The sequence below is a fragment of the Pteronotus mesoamericanus genome, unplaced genomic scaffold (assembly GCF_021234165.1).
Source record: "Pteronotus mesoamericanus isolate MK-2021 breed Mesoamerican mustached bat unplaced genomic scaffold, CSHL_Meso_final contig_101, whole genome shotgun sequence".
NCBI lineage: Eukaryota > Metazoa > Chordata > Mammalia > Chiroptera > Mormoopidae > Pteronotus > Pteronotus mesoamericanus.
The window spans coordinates 2969288-2996670 of record NW_026555001.1 but is presented as its reverse complement, the minus strand read 5'-3'; the positions used below and the strand labels follow the sequence as shown (position 1 = coordinate 2996670).

The 27383-nt window shown below is 34.7% G+C and overlaps 1 protein-coding gene across 3 annotated transcripts in view; it reads left to right on the top strand.

The window, feature by feature from the left end:
- The window catches only part of PPM1B (protein phosphatase, Mg2+/Mn2+ dependent 1B), a 61481-nt gene that overhangs the window by 17371 nt on the left and 16727 nt on the right, over positions 1-27383 (top strand). For all 3 annotated transcript variants that reach the window (XM_054567160.1, XM_054567144.1, XM_054567151.1), the window contains exons 2-3: positions 19824-20683; positions 24861-24978. In XM_054567160.1, coding sequence (XP_054423135.1) covers positions 19838-20683; positions 24861-24978 — 964 coding nt within the window. In that variant the 5' untranslated portion in view covers positions 19824-19837. The remainder of the gene's footprint in view (positions 1-19823; positions 20684-24860; positions 24979-27383) is intronic.

Genomic DNA, 27383 nt, shown 5'->3' with positions numbered 1-27383 from the left:
TGTCTTATACTTTAAAATAATTACTTAACCAACATTTTGAATGGTATTTTAGGAGGGATGAGTGTTAAATGGCTGTTTCATCTATTTTGAACTAGAAAATTCTTTATCACATGGGTTAATATATCAACATGAATGATTATTTTCACTATAAAAATACTCACTAAAGAATTAGATACCATAGGATATTTGTTGGTATGCAGATCATTATTTAGCAATAATATAGAGACATTTAAATATATTGGATTTTGAGACAATATTGAAACTTTAAATTTCATGTCTTGTGTTTTATACCATTTCTGAAGTTTTTCTTTGCTTGGCTCCATTTTTAAAAGCCTTTTTTTTTCTTTTGTTTTGAAAGTAATTTTAGAGAACTCTTAGTTTAGTAGGCAGATAAATTTAAATGAGTTGATCTTTTATTTGTAAGTGTTAGACCAGGCATCTGTTAAAACAGAAGTGACATTTATTTTGGCTAAACAGTTTCTGTTCTGCATATGTGTTTACATAGCTTTTTCACACTCCATAAATTGAACAGAACAAGTACTCATATTTTTGGATTGACTAAGTTTTACTGTAAGATTTGTCAAGGAAATGGGTATTAATGATCATTAAATAGTAATAGAAATTGGTGCAGAAATATTGTGTTGGAATGAAATTTTACTGAGACATGATTTTTATATCAGTGTATGCAACTTTTTCAACAGGATTAACATTTAAGTTGAAAATTTAAGTTGGATTCTTGACATAAGGATCCATGTGCCTATCATTCTATGTTTGCTTCAAACTGCTCTCAAAAAGAGTATGTTACCAATTTTACTTAAATACTATCATTCCATCTCCTCTGTCTCTTCTTTCCTAGAAGTAATTTATGATCAAGTTGGTCTTGATTTAGTGTTTATACTAGAGCATGGTTTTAATATCTTTGCTGTATGTTCACACATCTAATCTATTGTTCTGTAAATTTTGTAATTTTACATAAATAGCATCGCACCTTAGCTAGCTTTGTGTCTGAGATTTATTCATGGTGATAAATGTAGATACAACCCATACTTTTAGCTTCTGTGGATGTTAACATTGCATCAGCATCATTGTGTGCTTCTTGTGTTATGGATGGGAACTTCTTTAGGGCAGGTGCTCTCTAACCAGACAACACTATAGGAAGTTAAGTGCATCTTTACTAGCCATTACTCTGATTTTTCCGATGCTCTTCTGGTCCCTGATTATGTGTGATCCCTTTTTTTTCCCCTCTCTGGGAATTTTCAGGGTTTTTATCTTAACAGTATTTTGAAATTTCAGTTACCTTTTTGTTGTTGTGGTTCTACTTTCAGTTTTGCTAGGCATTTTCAATCACTTACGTTTTAGTGCTGGGAAATTTTTCTGAATCATGTCTTTGATAAATTCTTTATTTTTGTTCTTTCTGAAATATCATATTTGGGTGTTCTGTTCTCAGCTGATCCTGAAACTAACTTGTATTCTTTCCCATTGAGTCTCTTTATTTGGGGTGGGAATCCTATCTTTTGAGTTGTTTTTTCAACATGATTTTACAACCTTTTATTTTAAAAGATCCGTCCTCATTTTAGTTCATAAGAGCACCTCTTTTACTCTGAAAAACATTTTTATAACATCTCATTCTTGTGTCTTGAATGCAATGCTCTCATTTCTCTTGAAGATGGATTTATTTACTTATTTATGCTTCTCTGTACTTTTTTTCTTCCTGGTTTGTGTTTTGATTTATTATGTTTTTCATGTTGGATGTTTTCCTTCAATGGGTGGTAATCTTTGCATGACTATTCATGGTGAAGTTTGGAAGGCTTTTGTGAATGGATGAGGACTGTCAAAATTTCGTAGACCTGTAGGGTGACCTGACCATTTTGTTCAGGGTTCCTGTATGTAAGCTGAAAGTACTTTCTCTGGTACTCCTGGATTTCCTCAGAGAGTAGTAAAGCTGTTGCCTGCCTGAGGTTTATAAAATTTCTGAAAGTTGAGTTGGGAAAGAAGGATGAGGGTTTCAGCATTCATTATGCAAATTTATAGCTTAACTCTCTTGTTCTCAGTAAGGCTTCTCATCCTGGCTCAACTAAATCTGCTATTTCTAAATCCAGAACCTTTGTAGTTCCTCCTTTTCAAAGTAAACTTCTGGTCTTTTGGCATGTGTGGTAGTTTTAATACATGTCTCAGATTCCTTTTTAATTTTCTTCTATGAGAGGTCGGGTCTGTGTCCTCTACCCTTGAATGTGAACTGGCCTGGTGACTTGCTTTTAACTGTAGCACTGGTGACACTCGGAAAGGGCCAGGTGATAGTTTCTACCTGGTTCCCTTGGGACATTACCCCTAGGAGAAGCAAGGTGCCCTATATTGAATAAGAAGTCTGACTTCTCTGAGATAATCAGACTGGAGAGACCAAATGCAGGCTCTCCTCAGCTTGGTTAAGTGCTTGCTGAATTCCTAGTGAACACTGCTCCCATCTAATGCCAATCATTAAATGAGTTTTCAGGTGAATATTTTTTTCCCCTAGCCAAAATCTGAGGAACTTCAAGTGGGAGCAGCCTAGTTCTGCCTTACAATGAATGAGCCAGTATTGATACATTATTATTAACTAAAGTCCTTATTTACTCAGGTTTTTAGGGTTTTTTTTTTACCTAACATCTTCTCTTCCGGTATCCCGTTTAGAATGTACTATATTACATTAAGTTGTGTCTCCTTAGGACCTTTGTGACTGTGGGAGCCGACCAAACTTTCCTTATTTTTTAGGCCTTGATAATTTTGAGGAGTACTAGTTAGGTATTTTATAGAATGTCTCTTTTAAGATTTGTCTGATGCTTTCCTTATGATTAGACTGGGGCTTGGGGAAGAAGACCACGGAGAGGAAGTGCTGTTTTCATCCTATTATATTAAGATAACATACAGTGAACATGATTATGATTGTTGACATGGATATTGATTACCTGGCTGAGATAATGTGTGTCTGGTTTCTACACTCTGAAGTTCTTTACTCCTCTCCCCCTTCCTTTTTGTGCTCTTTGGAGAGGAAGTTTCTGTGCCCAGTCTAAGGTATGGGAAGTTAGGTCCACCTATTTAAGTGTGGAGTAGCTACCTAAATTATTTGGAATTTTTATGCACTAGAGATGTGTCTGTTCTATCCCCTTCATTTATTTTAATCAAGGTGGACTCGTGGATATTTATTTTATACTTTGGGTTATAATTCAATACTACTTTATTATTTATTTATTTTGTTGTTATTTTTGATCTGCCATAGGCTAAGAGTGGTGAATTAGGTTTGTTCTGTTATTGGTTCTTTCCTCTAGTTATTATCTGTAGTTTTTACTTAACAGATTTACGCATTGTGTTGTTTGGTTTATAACAACACTTAAGTTGTCTTTTTTGGATTATATTTCTTGTAAACGGGATATGCCCTGCCCCCTGAATATGACCTAAATTTGCTATTAATTTCTTGGCCACGATTGCTTTTTTATTGCATTAGTTGCCCTTATCATTTTATCTATCATGTTCAACCTTTCTGAGTCTCTTTTTTTGTGAGTGAGTCTTAAAACATAACATGTAGCACTGGCCGGGGTGGCTTGGCTGGTTGGAGTTTCATCACCAAAGGTTTTTCACTTTGATCCCCACTCGGGTTGTGTACGAGAGGCAACTGATTGGTGTTTCTCACATCGATGTTTTTCTCTCTCTTCCTCTCTAAAATTAATAAACATACTGGGTGAGGATCTAAAAATAAATAAAATGTAACATGTAGATAGACGGGTTTCCGCTTTGGAAATTCTTTTTCTTAATAGGTGAGTTTATTAACATGACAGTGTCTTCTGAGTTTTGTCTTTGCTGTCTCTTTTTAATGTTTAAAAATTTAAAATATTTTACTGTCTTCCTTTTGGGCATGTTTTTTCTTTCTATGACTTAGACATTTAATAATTTCTGTATTTCTTCGATAGCTATCTTTATAATTATGCAATAAACTGAAATTCTATCTTAATGATATCTGAAAGATACGGCAGTTAGTATACTTCCTACATTTTCTACTTTGTCTTCTACTACCTGCTTTTGATTCTTTAATTACTTCTCTTTAGTTAATATATCTGTCACTTTATTTGATAACTCAAAACAAATTGACCCTCCTTCCCCATGAAAGGAGAAATTTACACATAGATCCTATCTTCTTTTTCACCTCTTTCCTGTAACTTCCAGTAGTGTTATTTTATTATTTCTTCTTGATTATGATTTATGTTTATCACCACTTGTTCAGTCATTCCTTGTTTGGCTGAATTTGCTCTTAAATATATATGACGAGGTCTGTCCGGCAAAAAATTCCAGCCATTGCTAATATAACGAGAACAGTTTGCTGAACATTGATGTAACCTGGCAGCCAAGGAGAGGGGACTGGAATGCACACATGTGAACAATAATGACTTCACTATACTAGTCAGTGGGGGTGGTAGACGCCATTGAGTGAGCATGTGTACTGTGGCCATTACATTCAGAATGACTGAGTAGAGCAATGAATCTGCATCAGATTTTGTGTTAAGCTTGATTGAACATTCCCCAGAGGAAACTATTCGGATGATTCAGAACGCTGCAGCTATGGGCAGCTGGTGATTGGCAGCTTCATCCCAACAACGGGCCCGCTCATGCATCATATCTCATGCAGAGTGTTTTGGCGACATGTCAAATCACCCACATGACTCAGCCCCGCTACAGCCCAGATTTGGTGCCCTGTGACTTCTGGCTTTTCCCAAAACTAAAATCACCTTTGGAAGGGAAGAGATTCCAGACCATCATTGAGATTCAGGAAAATATGACAGGACAGCTGATACCAATTGGGAGAACTCTGTGAGGTCCCAAGGTGCCTACTTTGAAGGGGACTCAGGCATCATTGTCCTTTATACAGTGTTTCTTGAATCTTGTATCTTCTTCAGTAGATATCTCTTTTTCATATTATATGGCTGCTACCTTCTGGCAGACTATATATACACACATATATACGTGTGTGTGTGTGTGTGTGTGTGTGTGTGTGTGTGTGTACACAAAGGGCCTAGGAGAATGAAGTTGCATTCTTGCATGTGTGGGAGGAAAACTTTCTCTGTCCCCTTGTATTTAGTGATTAGAGGCTTGTGAATTAAACTGGGAAAAAAAACAGAAGCAAGAAAAAACATGAAGTGTATTAGTATATTTATATGGGAGCTCAAATAAATGGTTAGAATTTAGAGTATATATGCCATTTTAATGAGGAAGGGGAAGCAGAAAAGGGGCACTTACGGAAAAACGAGACAAATAGGTCTTTAGGAGAGTAGATGGGAATCTTCTGACCATGTTTGATTTGTCATCTCAGAGCTGACTTCTCATCCTGGGTGATAGCAGTCAGTCTCCCCTGTTAATGAAAGCCTTCCTTGAAGGAGGATTTTTGTTCCATTCAGTTCTTTTGGAAAACTGCTTTTTATGTAGTAAGGGGAGTAGAGTTTAGAAAAAGCCTCTCTCTGTGTCTGTTGATTTTTCTTTAAAATTTTTTTTACTGCTTTTAGTAAGAGAGGGAGGGAAGGGGGAAGGGGTTAGGGGAGAGAGGCAGGCAGACAGACAACATCTGCCTGCTGCTCCACTCATCTATGCATTCATTTGTTGATTCCTGAATATGCCCTGACCAGGGATTGAAGCCACAACCCTGGTGCGTGGGAATGATGCTCTAACCAACTTAGCTACCTGGCCAGGGCCATCTGTTGATTTTTCAAATGTCTTCAAATCAAAATAATTTTTATGCCACTGTGATATAATTTGGATCTTCTCATATGTTTGAAAGGACAATAGTTTAGTTAGACTTAAAACACTTGGGTAATGTTTTTGCTTCCTTGAGGTGTTTGACACTGCTCCACTTCCCTCTGCATTGCACTTTTGAAGACTGAAACAAGCCTGATTTATGTACTTCTTCTGTGCTTTAAATGGCCTAATTTATAGGAGGACATGGAGGAGAGTGAGGGATTGACTTCCCATAGGATTCTTTATTTGCCTTTAAAATATAACATTCAAAAGCTTAAATATATTATATTATTTTTCCTGTAACCTAAATTGTAAGTATGTTTTCCCTAAATTCTTAATAGGCATGGCTGTACAATAGTTCATCCTGTAGACGAGGTTTTATTAACCTCAGCAATGTTGACATTTGAACCATTAATTATTTGCTGAAGGTATGGCCTATACATTGTAGGATGTTTTACACTCTTCCTGGCCTCTCTACTAAGTAGATTCCAGTAGTACCCGCCCCAGGCCAGTTGCAACAGTCAAAAATATGTCTCTAAACATTGTCAAATGTCCTCCAAGGACCAAAATCTCACCTGGTTGAGAACCACTGCTATAGATTTACTACATTCTATCCTTAGAAATACAAGTTCTTTTGCCCTGGCTGGGTGGCTCAGTTGGTTGGCATGTCGTCCCATATATCAAATGGTTGTTGTTGGATCTTTGGATGTGGCACCTGATGTTTCTCTCTCATGTCGACTGATGTTTTTTTCCTCTCTCTCCCTTCCTTTCTAAAATCAATCTAAAAAACAAAACAAAACATATCCTTGGTTGAGGATTTTTTTTTCAGTATAAATACCACTGTAATGAACATCATTATGCACAGAGATTTTTCTCTTGATCTGTTGATCAAAATGGTGAATAATTACATTACTGATTTCCAAATATGTAACCACTTTTCTATTTATTATAGAGGATGGTTTAATAATATGCTAATAGATTCTTTTTATTTAATCTTTTAAAATAATAATACAATATGTACAATTTGGATTAAGATAACTTCTCAGGAGTACTGGGTCAGAGTTGTGATTATTACGGAATCTGGGGTTTGTTTGTTTTTTTAGGATACATATCTAAAGTGTCCTAGCATGATTGTCCAAGTCACAGGTGGAGAGATTTTCAATAACCAGTTTATAATCCCTGCCAACACAGAGGTTGGTTTAAAGTGTTCTGCTTAACTGGGGCTTACCTGTTACTTTAACTTTTTAAAATAAACTTTTAATTTTGAAATAATTTTAGATTTATAGAAAATTTACAAGCTAGTACAGAGTGTTCCCATATAATCCTCTAAACTGGTTTTCTTACATTACTATGAGATATTTGTCTAAACTAAGAAACCAACATTGATGTTAATCTACTAACTAAAAACCAGACTCTATTTGGATTTTACCAGTTTTTTCATTAACTCTTTTTCTATGCCAGGACCCAATTTGGGTACTACATTACATTTAGTTCCCTTGCTTTTTGAGTCTGCAAACATTTATGTGACTATTTTGATTTTAAAAAAAGTCTTTAATGCATTAATCACTTAAGCCTTGAGATGAGAATGCCAGTTCTAGGCTAGTCTGCTTTAGTTTGAATCCTGATTTGCCACTTAAATTGTGTTACCTGGGTATACTAGGTATTTCAGTTTTCTCAGTTGTAAAATCAGAATATCAGTAGAACTAACTTTACTGAATTGCTATTTGATGGAAATGATACAGTGTACATCAATTTCTTAATATAAAGCTTGGCATACAGAGCTCACAAAAAGCATTATTATTATTGCTATTTATGTTACTTTTTAATCAAAAGAACAGAAACGTTTGCGGGGGGGAGGGGGAATCTTGTCCAGGGCCCTTAAATCATCTGGCACCACCTCAGCCTTTTGACAGGAAGCAGATGGGATTGACAGATTGTGTTCTTTTTAAACAGGGCCTGCCAAAGTCATGTGGCTCCTCTAAGAAAGCATGCCAGCCGTAGACAGTGGCGGGGGGAGTTTTGCAGTATCTGAATGTCTTCTGTTGAAATTTTATGATTTGCTTTGTAAAGATTTTTGGCTGAATATTCTTTTAGAGTTGTTTGGTTTTTTGGTACTTGTTTTTCTAAAGGGTAGAATTTAAATGAGTTAATATTTGTGAAGCATTTAAACAGTGCCTGCCACAGAATGAGCACTGTGAAAGTGTTTCCTTATTCCTCAGTGCCTCAAACATGATAAAAACATATTATGATTACTGGTTATAATGAGCCTGTGGAACAAAAATTAACTGAAATAGTAAGACATGAAGTACTATTAGGCCCCTCAGATTAGTAGTCACTTAGTTGTCCCTGAAGGGGATTGGTTTCTGACCAAACCTCTCTTCAGTCTGCTCCATTGTGCTGTTAAGATGGATTCAAGCAGCCAGAGGTTCTTACCTTTGGTCGAAGGGCTGGTAAAAGCACGAGTGACATCTGGCATTTGTACTTATGAGGCATAGATTTCATTAAATTTCCTTCTACTGAGATTGTACCAGGTTATTGAAAGAATCAGCAGTGTGTATTTCTGCATGATCTCATTGTGAAAATGATTACCAAACCTTTGATCTTTGCCAATCTGATACATGAAATGGATACTTCAGGGTAGTGTTAACTTTCATTTTTCTTATGAATGTGAGGTTGGGCATAGTTTAAATCCATTTGTTGGGGGTGTTTTTGGTCCATTGTTCTATCATCTTGGTCATTTTCTTACTGATTTATAGAACCTTTTTATGTATTAGGAAGATGAACTTAGGGTATGAAATGAAGTTCCTTAAATCTTATGAAGTGTGCTATTGTTTTATTTTAGGCTGCTTTAATGTAGTTTTTTTTTAAATTAAACATTAACATAGTTTAAAGAACAAAACATTTCTACAAGCTCCTCCTCTTCTTGGAGAAGATTCACCAGAGTCAGCGATTTTGATCTCTTGTGTTCCTGATTTCAGTGGGATTTATCCTCAAATCTCTAAATCATGTGCTTTTTTTATTTTTATTTTTTTATTTTTAAGTTTAAAGAATTATTTATCCCATCACTAAAGATGAGATTTAGCACTTTCACTCCACTACCTCAAACATATACCCACAATGTTCCTGTTCTTGCTCATCTTATCAAGATAGGATTACTTTTTATTTCCTGTACAATTTCTTGTTTTCATCAGAGTTAAAGTTTTGTTTAATGTTTTATGTACTAATCATTAAATCAACCCCAGATTTTACCTCAGCTGTCATTTTGTTTTGTGAGCTTTTGTATGAAACCTTTTTCTCTCTCTGAAAACTTACAGGCTCTTATCCTTCTCCGTAGTGTTCTGAATTTTTGATGTGCCTTTGTAAATGTTTATTCTTATCCATTGTGCTTGGCACAGGGGGGCCCTTTCAGTCTTCAAATTTATGCACCTTTTGTTTGAAATTCTCTTATATGATTTTAAAAAGTTATTTCTTTTTAATTTTCTGTGATTTCTGATTTCTGTTTTTTGGCTCTTGAACCTCCTGGACTGATCCTGTCCTGTATTACCATCTCTGTCCTGTGCTCTAATTTCTGGGAGTTTCCTACAACTTTTATCTTCCAAGCTGTCTCTTCGATGATTATGTTTTTACTTTACAGGACCTCTTTTGTTTCTCTGAATGTTCTGTTTTTTCTTTTAATAAAAGTGGGCATTGAATAGCTGATTAGAAGCTCTGTGACTGTCCATGGTATTGTTTGCTGTGAGGTTCATTCACTGCAGGGTAATTTTAATTTGGCTGACCAATTTGTTTGTTTTTTGAGTAACCTCCAATGTTAGTACCTTAAATTTTTCCTGTAGGGTTGGTGAGATTCTTAGGAGCATAAGGACTCTTCTGATCTTTTGTTTAGAGGATATAAATTTGATTTCCAGCATTTTAGGAACCAAGTATCTGGAAAATAATAAGTATGTAAACTTTCACTTAATTTTATGGTTCAAGTCTAGTTTCCAGTCCTCATCCCTGCTTGGTAGTCTCCAGTTCCAAAAATCCTATTTATCTTTTTCAGAAATAAGCCTTCATCTCTTTGGTGGTGAGGGAGTGGTATTCATTCATTCAGCTATACTTAACCTGAGAGGATTCTGGGGAGCTACCTACCACTTCAGTAGGCTCTCAATCAGTCCTCTTGTTCTTAGTTCCAGTTTCACTTCCACTCCTAGAAGTACCACCAAAACCTGTGCCTTTTGGTGCAGTCTGTAGTTTTAACTACATTACTTCTTTCCTCACAACTGGCTTAGGTTTTGGGTTTTGTTTTTTTTAATCCTCACCCAAGGACATGATTTGGTTGATTAGAGAGAGAGAGAGAGAGATGGGTGCAAGAGAGAACATTGATCGGTGGGTGGCCTCCTGGAAGCACTGAGACCAGAAGTGAACCTGCAACATTTTCATGCACAGAACGTTGCTCTAACCATCCAAGCCCCTGGGACAGAGCACAGCTGGCTAAGGGTTTGTTTCCCCCCCCCCCGCCCCTCACCGGAGGACATGCTTATTGATTATAGAGAGCGGGGAAGGAAGGGAGACAGCAAGAGTGGGAGAGAAACATCGATGGGTCTCAGGAATCAAACCTGAGACCTTTCAGTTTACTGGACCCACACGCTAACCAACTGAGCACACAACCCAGGACCAAGTGACTTAGGTTTTAACGCAGTATTCCACTAAGTCAGAGGTCTTAGCTCTTCCTCCTCCCAGCTTCAGTTTCATTGCTGTTTTCCCACTCCCATTAATTTTATCTTTATGGAATTAAAAGCCCCTTATCACAATTGAGTGGGATTTCAGAACAGAAGAGAAATACACACTTATATTCAGACTTTTGTTTTTAACTGGAAGTCCTTTATATGAATCTTTAAATATTTGGTTCATTCAGAGGTAAGTTTGGATCAGGTAAGACTAAATTCTTGGCCTACTTTATGGCTGTTGTTCTTCATCAGTGTTTTCTGTTAAAAAGTCCTTTGAGAATCTGGTGAATATTTTGAATTCCCTTAGAGGGAAAAAATGTATATAATACATCCATGCAATATTGTGTCTCTGTTTTATATTTAGAATTTGTATTCTGTCACTCAGAGGTGTTCTCTACTGAAATGTTTTCCCCTATTTCGTCATCAGTCATTCTTCACAACAAACAGTGCCCAGCAGCATGGAGAAACATTGAGTTCCTTTACATAGAAAGTAAAACTAAGCTTCCCCAAAAGATAACCATTCCAAATTAGTGACTCTTTGCTTTAAAAACAAAAAAAGTAAAATCTGAGTTGGGTAAATAATACATATAGAGCCAAGCAAGCTTAGTTGTGCTTAAAAGTAAGTTTCAGTAAGAAGACTGGTTTGAATAAAAGGTAAAAATTGAAACGTGGCTCCATATGACATAAGTACATACATTTAGAGTGTTGCAAATATTAACATATAATATAAGGCTTTTCATAAAGTGTTATGTAGTTACTGTCTTCTGTGAGAGAGACACTGTCAGGAGTTCAGAAAGATGATAAATAATTTCTTTGATGGAGAAGTTTATAAGATTTTATATAAGAGGACATGCTTGATTTGAGCTTTTTTTTTTTTTTTTTTTTTTTTAAATAAGAGAAGATCATGTGGTTGCTATCATTTTAGAAGCCTTGGACAATGAACCTACATAACTTCCCTTTCATTCGGAAATTGAGAGATCTGGTTAAAATCCTTGTTACATATGAAGTACAAATTTGTCTTGTGATACTTGTTATATCTGTTGTAAATTGTATTTTGGTCTTAAAGTGTCATATATAATCTTATAGCTCTTGGCAGCAATTGGTCTTTACTTACTAATTGCACTCTAAAAACAGATACTTGGTAGAGCCAGGAATCACACTCAGTGTTTTGGCATTCTTTTCCTTGTTTCCTACAGTTCATTATCTTAAGGTGATATGTTTATTATTGCATGTGTTTGTATTTTGGGTGCAAGTTAGTATGCTTTTATTTATTAGCAGAAAATAATCTCTTTTAGACACTACGGATTTCTTGGTTCTTTTGGGACCATCTGGGTTAGTCTTCTGAAATCTAGATCTATGTGTATATTCAGACACATCGTTTTCTAGAGTTTCTGTTGCATGAAGCTTTTCCAAATAAATCCAGTAAAATATGGCTCTTGGTCCTAATAATCTGAAATAGATGCTTTTGTAATTTATATATGAAATGAACTGTTAATAAATAAAATGAATTTTATGACTGTAACGTGTGTGTAATCTATTAGTTCTTAAAAAGAAAAATTCCTGTCCAAGCAGATAGAAGTAACCAGTCCTCTCATTCCCAGCTCTTTTGCTTAAGTCATAACTTCTCTCCCCATTGGGAGACTGTATCCCTTATTACTACTGCCCCTCAATACTGATTTACAGAGGGCAGAAAACATTCAGTTTACCCTTCAGTGTTCTCTCTACAACATGGACATGAGATTTTTTCCTCCTTAACTTGACATAATGGAGATAAAAGGTAAGAACTTTCAAACCTCATTAAAGATAGAGAAAATTCCAAAAGGAAGTAAACACTGAGCACAATAATCAAATGCATAATCTAGGCTCTGCCTTATCTTCTGGGAAGCACAGCTTCATTTTTGTAGTGTAACTCCTGGTTTGCTGTCATGAGGACACCATGTTAGTAGCATCCATTACCTCAGATTTCATTCCTGGATACTGACCTCCCTGGAAGTCTTTCTCTGAGAGATTGAGGCTTTCCTATGATACTGGAATGATGAGTTGTTTTTTCCCCAGAGGCTTTCTTTTTTTCAGTATAATACAAGAATGTTTCATTCATGGAATCTGCTTCAGTTCTAGGGGGGTATGGTCTTCTGGCCATATAACTTTATCACATTTATTGGAGGTGGAGGTGTTGCTTTTTAAACGTCTCTCAAACTAATTTAAAAAAATCTTTTGACATTTATTCAGTACTTGTTTTTGGCAGTGTAATAAAGAAACATAAATTGCTATTTTGGAAAGTAGTAGGGCCATTAATTACGCAGTGTAGCATGTGCCGAGTGATAAATGGGTAGAAAAGAAGAGTTAGTGAAGTTTAGTAGAGCACGATGGGGGAAGGATTTCTGGAAAAGCTAAGACCCAGATCTGCAGAGGTAGCGGGTAGTTAGGGAGGGAGGGCACGATTTTAAAATAGTTCAGTGTCCAAATATGGTAGACAAAATAGTCCTGCTTTTGATTTTAGGCTATATTAGAATCAGTTACTAAAAATGTTTAGTATAATTTTTTTTCACTCTTACATTTATAACTCACTTGTTTGAAAAAATGAAGCTATGTGCTTTGATGACCTGTTAATTGTTTCCTCCTGTGCTGTTAGTTATCTTTTCTTTGCTTTTTTATTTATCAATTTTTAGAGAAAGGAAAGGAGGCGGGGGTGAGGGGGGAGAGACAGAGAGAAACTTTAATTTGTTCCACTTAATTCATGCATTCATTGGTTGATTCCCGTGTGTTAGGACAAAGCTCTAATCAACTGAGCAACCTGGCCAGGGCCTCGTTTTCTTTATAAATGGGAAATACAGTTGTGCTTAATTGTAAACTGAGGGCAGCTTTCAAATATGTCCCTCTTGCAGTGCAATTATTGAGAACAAGTCATCCAGTCTCCCATCAAAGGCTAGAGACCTAGAACTTTAAAGTCAAAGGAGTTTTTTTTTAAAAGCTTGAGATAATTTTTCTTGTTCTTTGTCAGAAGGTTATGTCATAAAAAATAAATTATTAACTAAGTGTACTATATTTAGTGTTTTTAAGAATAGTAGAATTTTATCCATTGAATCTTACTTGGGCGTTATGTAAGTGGAAACTAATTAACCTTTTTTTCTTTTCCAGTAACTATGAATGCAGTTCTTTAGATGAATGAAGTTCTTATTCCTTAGATATTTTAAGGGAAAAGAGAGAAAAAAGTGTCTGGTATGGATCCATCCATTTGACCTAAGGAGTAGAAGTGATTTCAAGTGAGCTAAAAGGAGGTTTAGAAAACTGAATCTGAAATTCAGTTTTGCAATTGTTTTAATTATATGTTAGTACTTTTTGAATGTGCACATTTGCATATATTTGACCTTATTTTGAACAGTGTCGTTATATTTCAGTTTGAGTGCTTGAACAGCCCTAAAAGTTTCTTTTAACTGAAATTTGACTTGTTACATGTAAAGGTTGCCCAGCTTCCACCCTCATCCCCTTCCAGATTTTGTTTGTAAGCAGACTCAAAGGTGTTAGTTTTTTTATGTGGAGGCTTATTCTAGAGAAGAATATAAACTATAGATACATGCCTAAGTTTTGGGCCTTAAGAACTCTCTTCCAGGTTTCTTCTCGGTGAAAAGCACAGTTTTCTGTTGGGTTAGCTGCTTGCTCAGGCAAGAAGGAGATTAGTTCCCAAATCTGTGATTCTAAGATAAATAGATAATGGATATCTCAGAAGGAAATGTTATTCTTAGGATTTCAGTGCTTCTGCTTTGCCCCTTGAAATACTGTGTACATACACACCAGCCATACCAAATTAATTGGTCTCTTACTCCTTTTCCAACTTCCATCTTTCAGGTCTCAGTTAAGGCTTTTTCCTTTGGGAAATTTTTAACTACATAAGCCCGTTTTTTGACACCTCTTATAGGCATACCTGTACTTATCCCATTATATCTTATATCACAGGGTACCTTCCTAAACTGTGCAATGGTCTTTATTTTTAAGTAAAGAAAACTTTAAATATAGTTGGTATACAGTGTTTTATTAGTTTCAGGTATATCTGTGTACTGACTTATATCTTCCACCAGACTGTAATTTCTTTTAGGGAAAAGGGGCATTTTATTTCTAGTACCTGATATAGTGCCTGGGGTAGTAGGCACTCAGAAAATATTTGAATGAATGACTATTGTACTATTGTTATATATATATATATATATATATACACACACACACACTTCTAAATTAATTAAAAAGCATTCCAAAGTGTGAATAATTTATTGCTATATTTTATGTACTGATTATAAATGAAAAATTTTTAAATTGTTCCAGAACAGAATGCTATATAAATATATAAACACATGAAACTTATTAAGTGATTTTAAAAATATAATTAAAATGATACAGGCAAATTACTTAAATAAAAAAGATAGCCAGTAGTCCTCACTCTTTCCAGGTATGAGAATCCCTATTAAAATAATTATTTTTCAGATTCTTACTTTATATTACAATTACTATGTACTGTTGATTAAGAAAGTAAATAATAGCGTGCTGCTGTGGGTTCAGTAATGTATTTTTCTCAAAGAAGGCAGTGGAAAAAGACACGTGTAGAGAATACTGTTTATTCAGCCTTTAGTCAATGCTTGGTATTGCATATATTCTCAGACATGCAAAACTCTGAGGCCCACAGAGTTTTATAGACCAGGGATCTCTAAAGTGGGTTTGCAGGACCATCCATTAGTATTAATGATTTTAAAATCAGAACTTACTTTTATTGTCTTAAATCTTGAAAAAGACAAATTGCATTTGATATAGTGGTTGACTCTGGCTTCCCCACACTGTTACTATGTCAGATGGGCTGGTGAGAGTGCCTAAGGAAGGGTAGAATTTCCACTTTCTCATTTGTGTACGATAGTGTTGAGATTTACATGTGATGGTGTTGATTTCCATATGATCTAGTTTTAACCAAAATGTCTTTTAAAAAATGAGCAAGTAACTAAAAGACTTATACCAAAAAAACCAGATTGATTATAATAAAGCACATAGACGCACATATAACAAACAAGCATTAGAACTAATCCTAGTATGAGTTCTTATGTTGTAGAAACTATGGTATAATCAAATCTGAAATATCACCCTCCCCCAAAAAATCAGAGCTTATCAAAGAGGATTGTTTGAAATATGGTTCTGTATTTACTATTGAAACTGTACCTTGCCTAAGTGTACAATGTGGCTTGATATAGAGAGCATGAAATAATAACATGTTTAGCAAGGCATTTAAAAATTATGCATTCTGAGTGTAAAAATTTACCCTTGTGAGTTTTCCCCCCTCAGAGGTATTTGACAAAGCCATACAATGTTCAATACAGTACTGTACAAAATTTTATTCAGTTTAATTACAAATGTTAATAAGGCCTTTTGAGATTTCTTGTTGAGTAGTAAAAGACAAAGTCATTACCACTGGGGAAACACTTGTTTTTCCTGCCTTAGTCAAAATGACTGAAATAATATATGTAATGTACAGCAGAAAATTAAAATTCATTTCTTTTTCATCAAATTCCTTTGAAATGTGTAGTAAACATTGCTAATTTGAAGACATTAGTATCAGAACAATTACACATTGTGAAATATCTGCTTCACAATATTGATTAAAGTATAGTTGTTTATAACATACCTTCCCCTTAATATTTGCTAAGCTGTGTTTCAGTGATACTGTTTGTTTGTTTTGGTGGGGGCGTAAATAGTAAAAAGCAAATGGATGCTAGAAAAACTAATATTCTCAACATAAATGGCTTCTCTGACTTCTCTAGTAAAGAGAGCCCCCTTTTTTTTGGAGACAGTTTTTTATGGAAGAAGAATCATAGTCACTTAAAGTGAAAATCTTCACTGCGTCACTCAGGCAAATTACTGCTGCAAAGAAATTGAACCAGGAGTTTACAGAGAGTTATTCGTCATCAGTGTAGTTTAGTTCATTTCATAAAAACAAAACCTTTCCAATATTGTGAGCTATTTACGGTGTTTATAAATGAGATGAGAAGTGAGCAAAAAAGTACATTTTAGCACTTAGGGATATGTTGATTATCTCACAGCAAAATGTTCTATGCTTTTGAAGAGTTAAGGAACTTAACAGTTGCTAGTTCCTCAGCAGTATGCAAATATTTTGAATAAAAGAAAACACACACCTTCACACATACTTTTAATTTTTTCACTTAAGATAAAGGTTACTTTTTAAGAAAGTAATTATTTTAAAGAAAATGGTGTTAGCAAGAAAAAAAAATTAGAAAGTAACTGTTTGGAAATGGTTTTGTGATTTTTGCTGGGAAGAAAGATCATCTAAGCCCTGGCCAATGTGGCTCTGTTGGAGTGTCATCATGTAAATGGAAAGATCATGGGTTCGATTCCTGGGCAAGGCACATTCCTAGGTTGTGAGTTCTGTGGGTTCCTGGTTGTGGCGCTTAGGAGAGCGACAGTGGACTGGCGTTTCTCTCTCTCTACCTCCATTCCTCCCTCCCTCCCCCCCTCTAAAATCAACCAGGATGTCCTCAGGTGAGGATTAAAAAAAGATCATCTATATTAACTAACAAATTTGCATAGTTAAGTACTTGGGAATTTAGGTATACTATGTGATTGGGACATGGGTGTCCATTTTATCACTATTTAGTTAAATCTGTGCATTATGTATGCTCCTATGTGTGCTATTTTATGATGTTTCAAATGAAAATTAAATCATTTTGGGACAACCCCAACATAAAATGAGATCAGTTGGAATTTTAAAAAAATGTATCAATTTGCAAAGAATGCATCCTGTTGGTGACCTAAACTCAGTCAGATACAAATTGCCTGGAATTTGAATTTTGAGCAAGTAACTTGGCAGAGAGGAAACAAAGGTGGGAATCATTGCTGCAAGAGTAGCATCAAGCAAGCAAGGCTGCTATTGGTGTACCTTTTGACAGTGTCTGGCTGCCTAGCCTCAGGGGATTTGTTTCCCTGAGAGTTTTACTAGCTGGCCTTCCACGCTCTCTTTGATTCTTAGGATTTTCTGTAACTTTCTGTTGAAAACCCCTTCCTGCCTTTCTTCCTTACCATATTAAAAACAAATTTGGAAATAGAAATTTCTAAATGAGTTCTTGTGAATCTCGAACCTATTTGTTGAAATGTAAGAAAGCAGCACCTTAATTGCAAGAATATCAATATGATGGAAAGGACAACAGATTTTTTTTTTATTGTTCAAATACGTTTGTCTCCATTTTCCTGACACCACTTTCCCCTGCCCCATCCCTCTTACCCTCCACCTTCAGTCCTTCCCCACTGTGGCTTTGTCCATGGGTCCTTTATGCATGTTCCTTGATTTGACCCTTTCCCTTCTTTTACCTGTTACCAGATTTGGTTTTTTTTCATAATTGATAGATGGGGCTGAAAAGTGGTTTGATAAATACAGTTGACGATTTAGATTCATTTGTATATAGGTGTTTTTATAAGTTGTCTCTCTTTTTTTTTTTTTTAGGTGAAATAGCCATTAAAAACAAGAATCTAAATTGTACTTAGAACTAGGCTTTTAAATCATTTATCACTATATTAAATGAGCATGTTCAAAAGTAAGCATATTCTGTCACATTGTTCTCAGTGTAAAATACAATTTTATATTACACATGAATGAAAAATAGTTTTTATATATTTAAAAATCTTACCCTTTTCAAAAATTTTTAATATTTTATATGTAATTTATTAGTGCAGTGTTATATATGAAAAAGTATAAAATTTCTATAATTTTTATATATTCTACATATAGAGTGGTTCATCATGGTTTTACAAATAAGGATATATAATTGTATTGTAAAGTTAGGTAATAATCATAGCTGAAAATAACTCACAGAGATACCTAGATCCACATGAAAATAATTGATCTGGACTAGATTCTTTCAAGATGTGATTCTTCAGTCTTTAGCATGCTTTTCTGAAGGTTCTATCCAAGATCTACTGGGAAAAAAACTCTTTGGATGTGAGGATGAGGCTATGGAATCTTCATTTCAAGCTAATAATAACAGCAGACATTTAATGGTCTTTATTACTATGTTTCAAGTACTGTTTTAAGCACTGTACATTAACTCATTCTTCACTGCATCCCTGTGAAGTGTGGGTGCTATTGTTATCATTCCCACTTGACAGGGGAGGAATTCAAGGTACAGTTGACTAAGAAATTTACTCAAGGTCACCCATCTAATATGTGTTATGGCCAGGATTATATGTAGGAAACATACCAGAGCATGGATATAGTTGTTTAAAGAACCACTATTCTAGTCCAAGCCATTTGAAATTGGAAAAGCTTTAGTCTGAAATAATAGTATCCTTGGGAGGGAGGGTGATGCATCATAGTACCTTACAGTTCTATCTATGGATTTTAAGTCTTTGTCAGCCAGCACTTAGTAAAAGTTGTCCTAATGCTACTTCATGGATTGTAAAACTCAGCAATATAATAAGTGTGTTCTTTAGCACATCAAAAAACTTATATTTGTTTTTAACAGATTCCAAATAATGGAATTCAGCCAATTCAAGTAAGGTTTTTGATTTGATATGTAGTATAACCTTGGTAAAACTAAATATTTGTGGAATGGAGATTTTATGTCTTAATTAAATTTTGGAATTGGCTTCAGGATCACAGAGGGTCGGGAATCTTGATTACAGTATTTACTTTTGGAAGCCGTTCTAAAACATTGGCATACTTTTTTATTGAACAAGATGTTGTACCATTCTGAATTGTCTTATACAGGGTCCGGCACAAATAATGCCTCCTTTTTTATTTCAAAATCTTTTATTACACAATCATAAGCATGTAATTCTGTAACATGACAATATCACACTCAAGCATACCGTATGACATTTTAGGTTGAAATGTTCAAGTTAAAACTATAAATTATTACACCCATGTTATTACCCTACCAACCATACTCAAGCAGGCGTTACTTCTGCTGGACCCTGTATATGGAATCCTGGAGTTATCTTCTAAGTCGGATTTAAAAAAAAAAAAACAACCCAAAAAAACTTTATTAGGTTTTCTTTCTTGGTTTTCCTTTCTCCTAGAATGGTAGTTCTCAACTTCCTGCAATATGAAGCACCACAGGGGCTTTTAAATATACTGATATGTGAGTCTCATCCCCCCAGATTCTGAATTAATTAGTCTGACAATTACAATGTGCTAGAATTGAGAATTCATTGTTCTAGGAGAAGTCAGTGCAGGGAACTTTTTTTTTCCTGTTCCAGTAAATTCGGATAATACTGAAAAATATAACTGGATAGGAGTTACTAAAGAATAGATGTGCTATTATAGATGAATTTTCTGTCAGATTTAAAACATACAATGTATGTATTTTTTTCTTTCAGGTTCATTACTAAACATGGGTGCATTTTTGGATAAACCCAAAACTGAGAAACATAATGCTCATGGTGCTGGGAATGGTTTACGTTATGGCCTGAGCAGCATGCAAGGATGGAGAGTGGAAATGGAAGATGCACACACAGCTGTTGTAGGTATTCCTCACGGCTTGGAAGACTGGTCATTTTTTGCAGTTTATGATGGTCATGCTGGATCTCGAGTGGCAAATTACTGCTCAACACATTTACTAGAACACATCACTAATAACGAAGACTTCAGAGCAGCTGGAAAATCAGGATCTGCTCTTGAGCCTTCAGTGGAAAATGTCAAGAATGGTATCAGAACTGGCTTTTTGAAAATTGATGAATATATGCGTAACTTTTCAGACCTCAGAAATGGAATGGACAGGAGCGGTTCAACTGCAGTGGGAGTTATGATTTCTCCTAAGCATGTCTACTTTATCAACTGTGGTGATTCACGTGCTGTTCTGTATAGGAATGGACAAGTCTGCTTTTCTACCCAGGATCACAAACCTTGCAATCCAAGGGAGAAGGAGCGAATCCAAAATGCAGGAGGCAGCGTAATGATACAACGTGTTAATGGTTCATTAGCAGTGTCTCGTGCTCTGGGGGACTATGATTACAAGTGTGTTGATGGCAAGGGCCCAACAGAACAACTAGTTTCTCCAGAGCCTGAGGTTTATGAACTTTTAAGAGCAGAAGAGGATGAATTTATCATCTTGGCTTGTGATGGGATCTGGGATGTTATGAGTAATGAGGAGCTCTGTGAATTTGTTAAATCTAGGCTTGAGGTATCTGATGACCTGGAAAATGTGTGCAATTGGGTAGTGGACACTTGTTTACATAAGGTATGTAAGTCTTTTTGTTATAATTGAAATACTCTATTAATTTTGAAAAGACATGGTAAGTAAAATTAAGCAAACTTAAATTTTTTAAAACTTTTAATACTTTCATTAGGGAAGATCTGTATACTTTTTAATTATTTTCTTCACCAGAATGAAACTTTTTTCTTCCATTCTCATTTTCCTCAAGCTTCGAATTTGAAAATTAAGTTGAATACATTTCTTTGGTATTTGTTTTCTTTTAAGTACTTCATGGCTTGTTGCTGTGGCAGAGCTTCTATACAGAATGTGACTTTTTAATTCAAGTTCTCAACAGTGGCCATAGCTGTCTTAAGCCTGTTTGTGAAGCAGTTTGATAAAATATGTATGTAGTGTAATTCTGTGCTAGACACACAAAAGGTCAAGCACCACATAAAAATCGGAAGACATACCAGAAACCTAGGTTAGATAAAGTTTTGTGATTTAGTTTCTAGCCTCCTAATAGGTAAGATAAAAGCAAGTAAAAGTATGAGTTGTATGTTTCTTGCTATCTAGTAAGAGATTCTTTCTCCTAGCAATAAAATCTGAAAGGAGTTTACATGTGACTCTTATGTAAGTACTATACGACATGGTGGTTAATAGTTTTTCTTTTGTAGATAACAAAATTCTTCTCATATACGTAGATTTTTTTTATCATCACTGATCTTTTAAAAATGCTAATAGAAAATGTAATCTATGGCTTTAGATTTAGATTTGTAAAATTCTATAAATCTTAACTTGATGCAATTAATAGAAAAAAGAAATCCAGACAGGTAACTAGCAATTCCCTTTGGTGTTTTTAAAATGCTTAGTCGCTCCAAGTGGGGTTTGGAAATGTCTATATCATAATCAGTTAAAATTTTAATGATCTGGTCAGTGTCTGGAATGTGCAAGTGTTCTATGACTCTGATTAAAAAGATATCAAGGCAAAACTAAATGTTTGAGTATATGAAATAAGTGTGACTGACTTACTCTGTCTAGAATAGAACCATTCTTTTTTCCTACCATGTAAGTTGCTGTAGAAGGTTATAGGCATAGCCAAAAAGTTTCTCAAGAAGGATCTCTGAGTCTGGTAATGCCCAGGTTTTGGTGAAGTTACCTACTTTTCCATGGAAAGGGAATAGTCAACTTTAAAAAGAAAAGATTTACAGGCTGGTAGGTCTAGTCACAGCTTTTTTCTGAAGGATTTTTAGTGATGGTACCTCTAGCTCCTCTGATTTTTTTTTAAGCACGTGGGGTTTTTTTTTGTTTTTTTGTTGTTTCTTTTTTATTGCTCTGGATGAGTTAAGTATAGAGTACTGGTTGTCAGCGATTGAAAAGTAAGTGGCTTTAAAAATGTCTGTCTTTTTTGGACTCTGAATGGAGAGATATTGACATGCAGCTTTTTGAGACAAAAGCAAACATATGTGTTTTGCCTGACTAGCAAATAAAACAGGATTTCTCTTGGTTATAAAAATAATAGATGCTTGTTACTATACAAAAAAGAATGCATATAATACTTAACATATTTTTAAAAAAAAACAAAATTTTGCTACCCACCTAAGTCAGCCAATTGTATTGTTGTGGTATGTATCTTTCCATTCTTTTTTGCCTGACTCTGAATGTCTATATTTTTATAAAAATGAGCTCATTATACTTGTTACTTTACAATCTACTTTTTCATTCAACAATATATTGTAGAGAAATCTCCATGTTTATAAGTATTGATCTAAATTATTTTCCATGGTTGCACAACATTCTTTTGAGTGAATGTCATGTCGTTTTGAGAGGATGACCAAGAATCTATGAGACTTGTACTTTGAAGGAAAGGAGTTTGTATTGCTCACTCTTCTTCCATTGCAAAGATGTTAGTTTTCAGAAATTTTGACCCCAACCCTTCTGAATATGGAGTTGAAAGGATTCTGGGGACATATTTCACTTGATAACGTTTACTTTAAAATGTTTAAATATGCCAGTTGATAGTTTTAAAAGATTATAGACAGCATTCTAGAATTTTAGAAATCATAGATGATAGTAATATGGACAAGAGGTTTGAATATGTGATTTAATTTTAGTGGAAGTTGACCATCATACCTTTGAATGAAGCTGTGTTCAAAATGAAATCCAATTGAGAAGCTTAGTTAGCTGTTTTGTGTTGAGACAGAACAGATTTGTGAACCACTGTATGTGAACTTACGGAGTTAAGTAACCATGTCAATTCCTACTTTTCTAACTACATAATTTTGTCACTCCACTTGTTTGTGTTGTAAAACGAAGGGTTAGCAATTTTATAAAAACAATTTGAATAAAATGGAATATGATTGCTTTCAATTTAGTTTGAGAGATTGAATGTAAATTTTAAAGTCCATGGAAAACACTTAGACCAGTGCTTAGCCCTCAGCGATTGCTCAGTAGGTATTAGTTGCTCAGTAGGAATAGATCCAATTTTTAAGTAGATGTTTTCGTGATAATACATTTAAATGGAGTGTTATTTTCCAGCACTTCTAACACTTGTCATGCCCTAATAGTATTTATTACAAGCACTTTTATATGTTAACTCATGAGATCTAGGGAGATTGTGATAATCATTTTAATCACAATAGTATCAATAAATTACTGCTTTCTATGAGCCAAATGCCATTCTAGGCGCTTTACATTTTTTAGAGCTCATTTAATTTTCACAACCATAAAAGGCGTAGGTAGTAACATTATTATTGATTTTGATCATCATTTTTCAGGGTTTACATTTTGCAACATGAACCTATAAATGTAGGATGAATATATACATCCTATCAGGTGGGAAATTAACTGATTATGCAAGAATGATTTGCATAAAACCAAAAAAAGGAAGAATCTTTTTCAATTGCTGTATTAAAAATTACTGAAACACGTACTTAGTGTTCAAGGGAAAGTCATCTTTGTGTAGAAATAGAAGCAGCATCATTCATATCACACATGCTGAGGTGTAAATGTAAACTATTTCCTTTAAATATCTTAGGATACTTAAAGATAGTTAAGTATCTTTAGGATACTAAGTATCTTAGGAAACTTAAATTAATAAAACTATCATTAATTTTCCAACTGATAGGATGTGTTTTATAACTTGCTAAAATATCTACTAGAAATTATTTTTATATATGGATGAATAGATAGGTAAGGAATGGCTAAGCAATGCTCATGCTATTGTTACCAAATAGAAAATGGTTAGAAGAATCTGGGATTTCTAAAAATACGAGATATTCTTTTTATTCATAAAATTGCTTTAAAAATCATTAGTGTTTAAATGAATCTTGAACTGCAATGTCTATGGTATAAAGTTTTTGCCTGATCTGAACTTGAAATATAGTAAATCCTGATTCTTGTGAAAGAATGTAGTTTTTTTTGTTTGTTTGTTTGTTTTTTGTTTTTGCTATTTGAAACCATAGTATGTATGTATGTGAATACAGCCAACACAGTGTTTCTAATATTGATCATTATGAAAGTTTTGATGAATTTCATTAAGGAATGACATAGTTTAGGCCAGTTTGGAAATCCTGATCCTTACCACCCCTCTCCCCTCATTATCGAGAATCTGATAATACACTTAAGATGGTTCTGATAATATACTTAGGATAGTTCTTTCTAGCTTCTGTCACCACTGCCCCCTCCACCTAATATGGGAGTCTGTGGAGGGAGTTTACTTTTTTTTTTTTTTTTTTTTTAAGTCTTTCTGCAACCTGACCTGTCTTCAGACTTTGCTCCATTGATTTTTAGGAGGTGGTGACAGGAATTCTTCAAGGCCTGCCTGTCTTTTTGGTTGTGTCATGTGGGTTCTGAAAAGGTAGCATGTCTGGACCAAACAATGCCCGTTTAGATTCTTGTCATAATGACTGAAAAGACTAGAATAGGTGTGCCCTTGGCTCTGTTCGTTTGGGTTGACAAACTCCACTATCAGACAAAATAACCTATTGCCTCCAGTGATTTAATTTTTTTTGAATGGCGAATAGAAAAAGGTCTGTTTGTGGCGGGGCGGCAGGGTGTTTGGAGGTGGTAGCTCAAATAGTTCTTTGGAATGAAAATGAATGTGTCGAATATATATATTCTGGGTGATTAAATCTGTAATTGCTTAACCTAATTAATTCTTTTGAAGTAAATAGAAAGTATACTATAAAATATAATTACTTATTTTCCTTTCTTTAATATACAGGGAAGTCGAGATAACATGAGTATTGTACTAGTTTGCTTTTCAAATGCCCCCAAGGTCTCAGATGAAGCAGTGAGAAAAGATGCAGAGTTGGATAAATACTTGGAATCACGGGTTGAAGGTAAGAAATACTTTTTTTTTTTCTTTTTTTAAATTTAGAAGGGAAAGAACAGTATTCTTCCTTAATTTTCATCTGCCTAAGACTTACTGTTACATCTTGGACCAGTATGTGGATAATTGTTGGCACAGAGAAAACAAATGTCTATTATACCACCAAAGAGAAATATAATTTGAAAATAGTCTGTTAAAGCTTACTTTTTTTTCTTTCTTTCCCTGATTACATTTTTAATAGTAAATGAAGAATTCAGTGAAATTTTCCTCAGGTTATCATGAACACCAAGGGCAGTGATTCCACCAGCACTAATTCTTCCTTCCCAAGTTAATTTTAAGAATTCATTTCCATGTTTTCATCATACTGATAAAATTAACATTGGAGATATGAAAGTATTGATATTTTAAACATTATTTTGCAACAATTTTAAACTTAAAAGTTGCAAAAATATTATGGAACACTTCCATGTACATGTAGTACCTTTTATCTAGATTATCCATTTGTTTACATTATAACTTACTTTACTCATTTCGATATACCTCTGTAACATACGCTCTAACTCTCTCTCTCGCTCTCTCTTTCTCTCTCCCGCCCCCCCCCCGTCTCTCCTCCACTCCCCTAATTGGTTCAATTTTCTGATCCACTTGAGAGTAAGTTGCAAATGTGTTATCTCTGTACTTTGTAATACAAAAAAAGTCTCTAACTATAGTACATTCATCAAAATTAGAAAAATGACATTGATATTATATTAACATTTAGTCCATATATTCCCATTAAAATTTCCCTAGTTGTCTCAGTAATGCCTTCTATTGGATGCAGTCCAGAGCATGCGCTGCGTTTTGCTGCCGTGCCTCTTTAGTCTTCCATGCGAAAAAGTTGTATTGTGTTTTTCTTTTTTTTACTGACCGTGCTATTTTTAATAGTACAGGTTAGTTACTTTGTAGAATGGCCCTCAATTTGGATTTAGGTTATACATTGACAGAAATACTAGAAATTATGCAAGGTTCTTCATGATACGGTAACCTTAACTTTCATCACTTGAGATGTCTTTCAGATTCCTCCATTGAAAAGTTAATAAGTATGTTTGTTATGCTCATTAATAAATATTCAGTAGGGAGATACTTGAGATTATGTTAGTTACCTATTCCTTTTTGAATTTTCACTACCAGTTTTGGTATCCATTGGTGATTCATGCCTGAGCCCGTTGCTACGGGGATAATAGTCACAGTGATTTTTCTAATTCAGTCAGTCATTTGTTTTATATGTTAGAATTTTACCAAAAGGAAAAAATTTTCTTCTGTTTCATTTTTATGAGCATGGACTCAGATTCCTATTATATTCATTGTATGATAATCGGTTACTGTTACTGTCATTTTGATGCTTATATTGTCCTACATTTGGCCAGTGGTAACCTTTTCAAGCTCTTTTTGACCTGTCTCCATAATTCTTTGAGCAGTTCCTTACTTTATGGCACATTCCAGATTCATTTTGTATTTCCCTGCACCAACCCTTAAATAAGCCACTTTTTTTCAATGACCTCTTTCTTTTTTAAAACTTTTTATTTAGGAACTACGATTGTGCATTAGTTGTGCTGTTGGGGTGTTTCTGTTACTTATCCTTGCAAAGAATCGAGGTATACACACACATTTACGTGTGTATTTCTCCTAACTTCCTTCCTTCTTCCCTTCCTTCTTTTCTTCCTTCATCTGTCTCTCCCACCAACAACTCCAACCCCTGTATAGTACTACAGAGTTCATTTTAGTTTCTCTTACCATATTCTTTTCTCCCTTCTACAGTGGTTCTTACTACTATCCAAACAAATCTTCTGCCACAACTAACAGCTTAGACAGCCCATGCTGGACCCTGCTGCTGTCACCACTGTCCGGTCCCTGCCCTGGGAGCTTACCTTGCTTGGCCTTGTCTGAAGTTTTGGGGGCTAAAAATTCATTATTTTTCAGGAATGGCGGGGGGGATCTTTATCTTTAATGTAATCACTGACGTATATGTGTTAAAATCTGACATCTTATTTGTTTTCCTATGTCCCATCTATTTCTTTATTCTCCTTTCTTGCCTTTTGAATTAGCATTTTCTATTTTAGTTCATCCCTGAATTTGCTCATTTGTTGTGCATTCTTTTAAAAATTCAATTAGTGGTTACCTGATAGATTGAGAATGCATTAGAGAGTATGATAGGATCCCCAACCTGATGCTTCTTTTGGATTTTATATGTGCTATTTTTTAGATAGAAAATTTCCAGTTTTGAAGTTATACCAATCCTATTTTCCTTGGTGTGTGTCATTCTTAAAAAGTTCTTCCCTCAATTTAAGGTTACATCTCCCAAAACTTTTATGGCTTAACTTTTTTTAAAAAATAGTAAATACATTTGAATGGTAATAATTATGGTATGATAGGCTT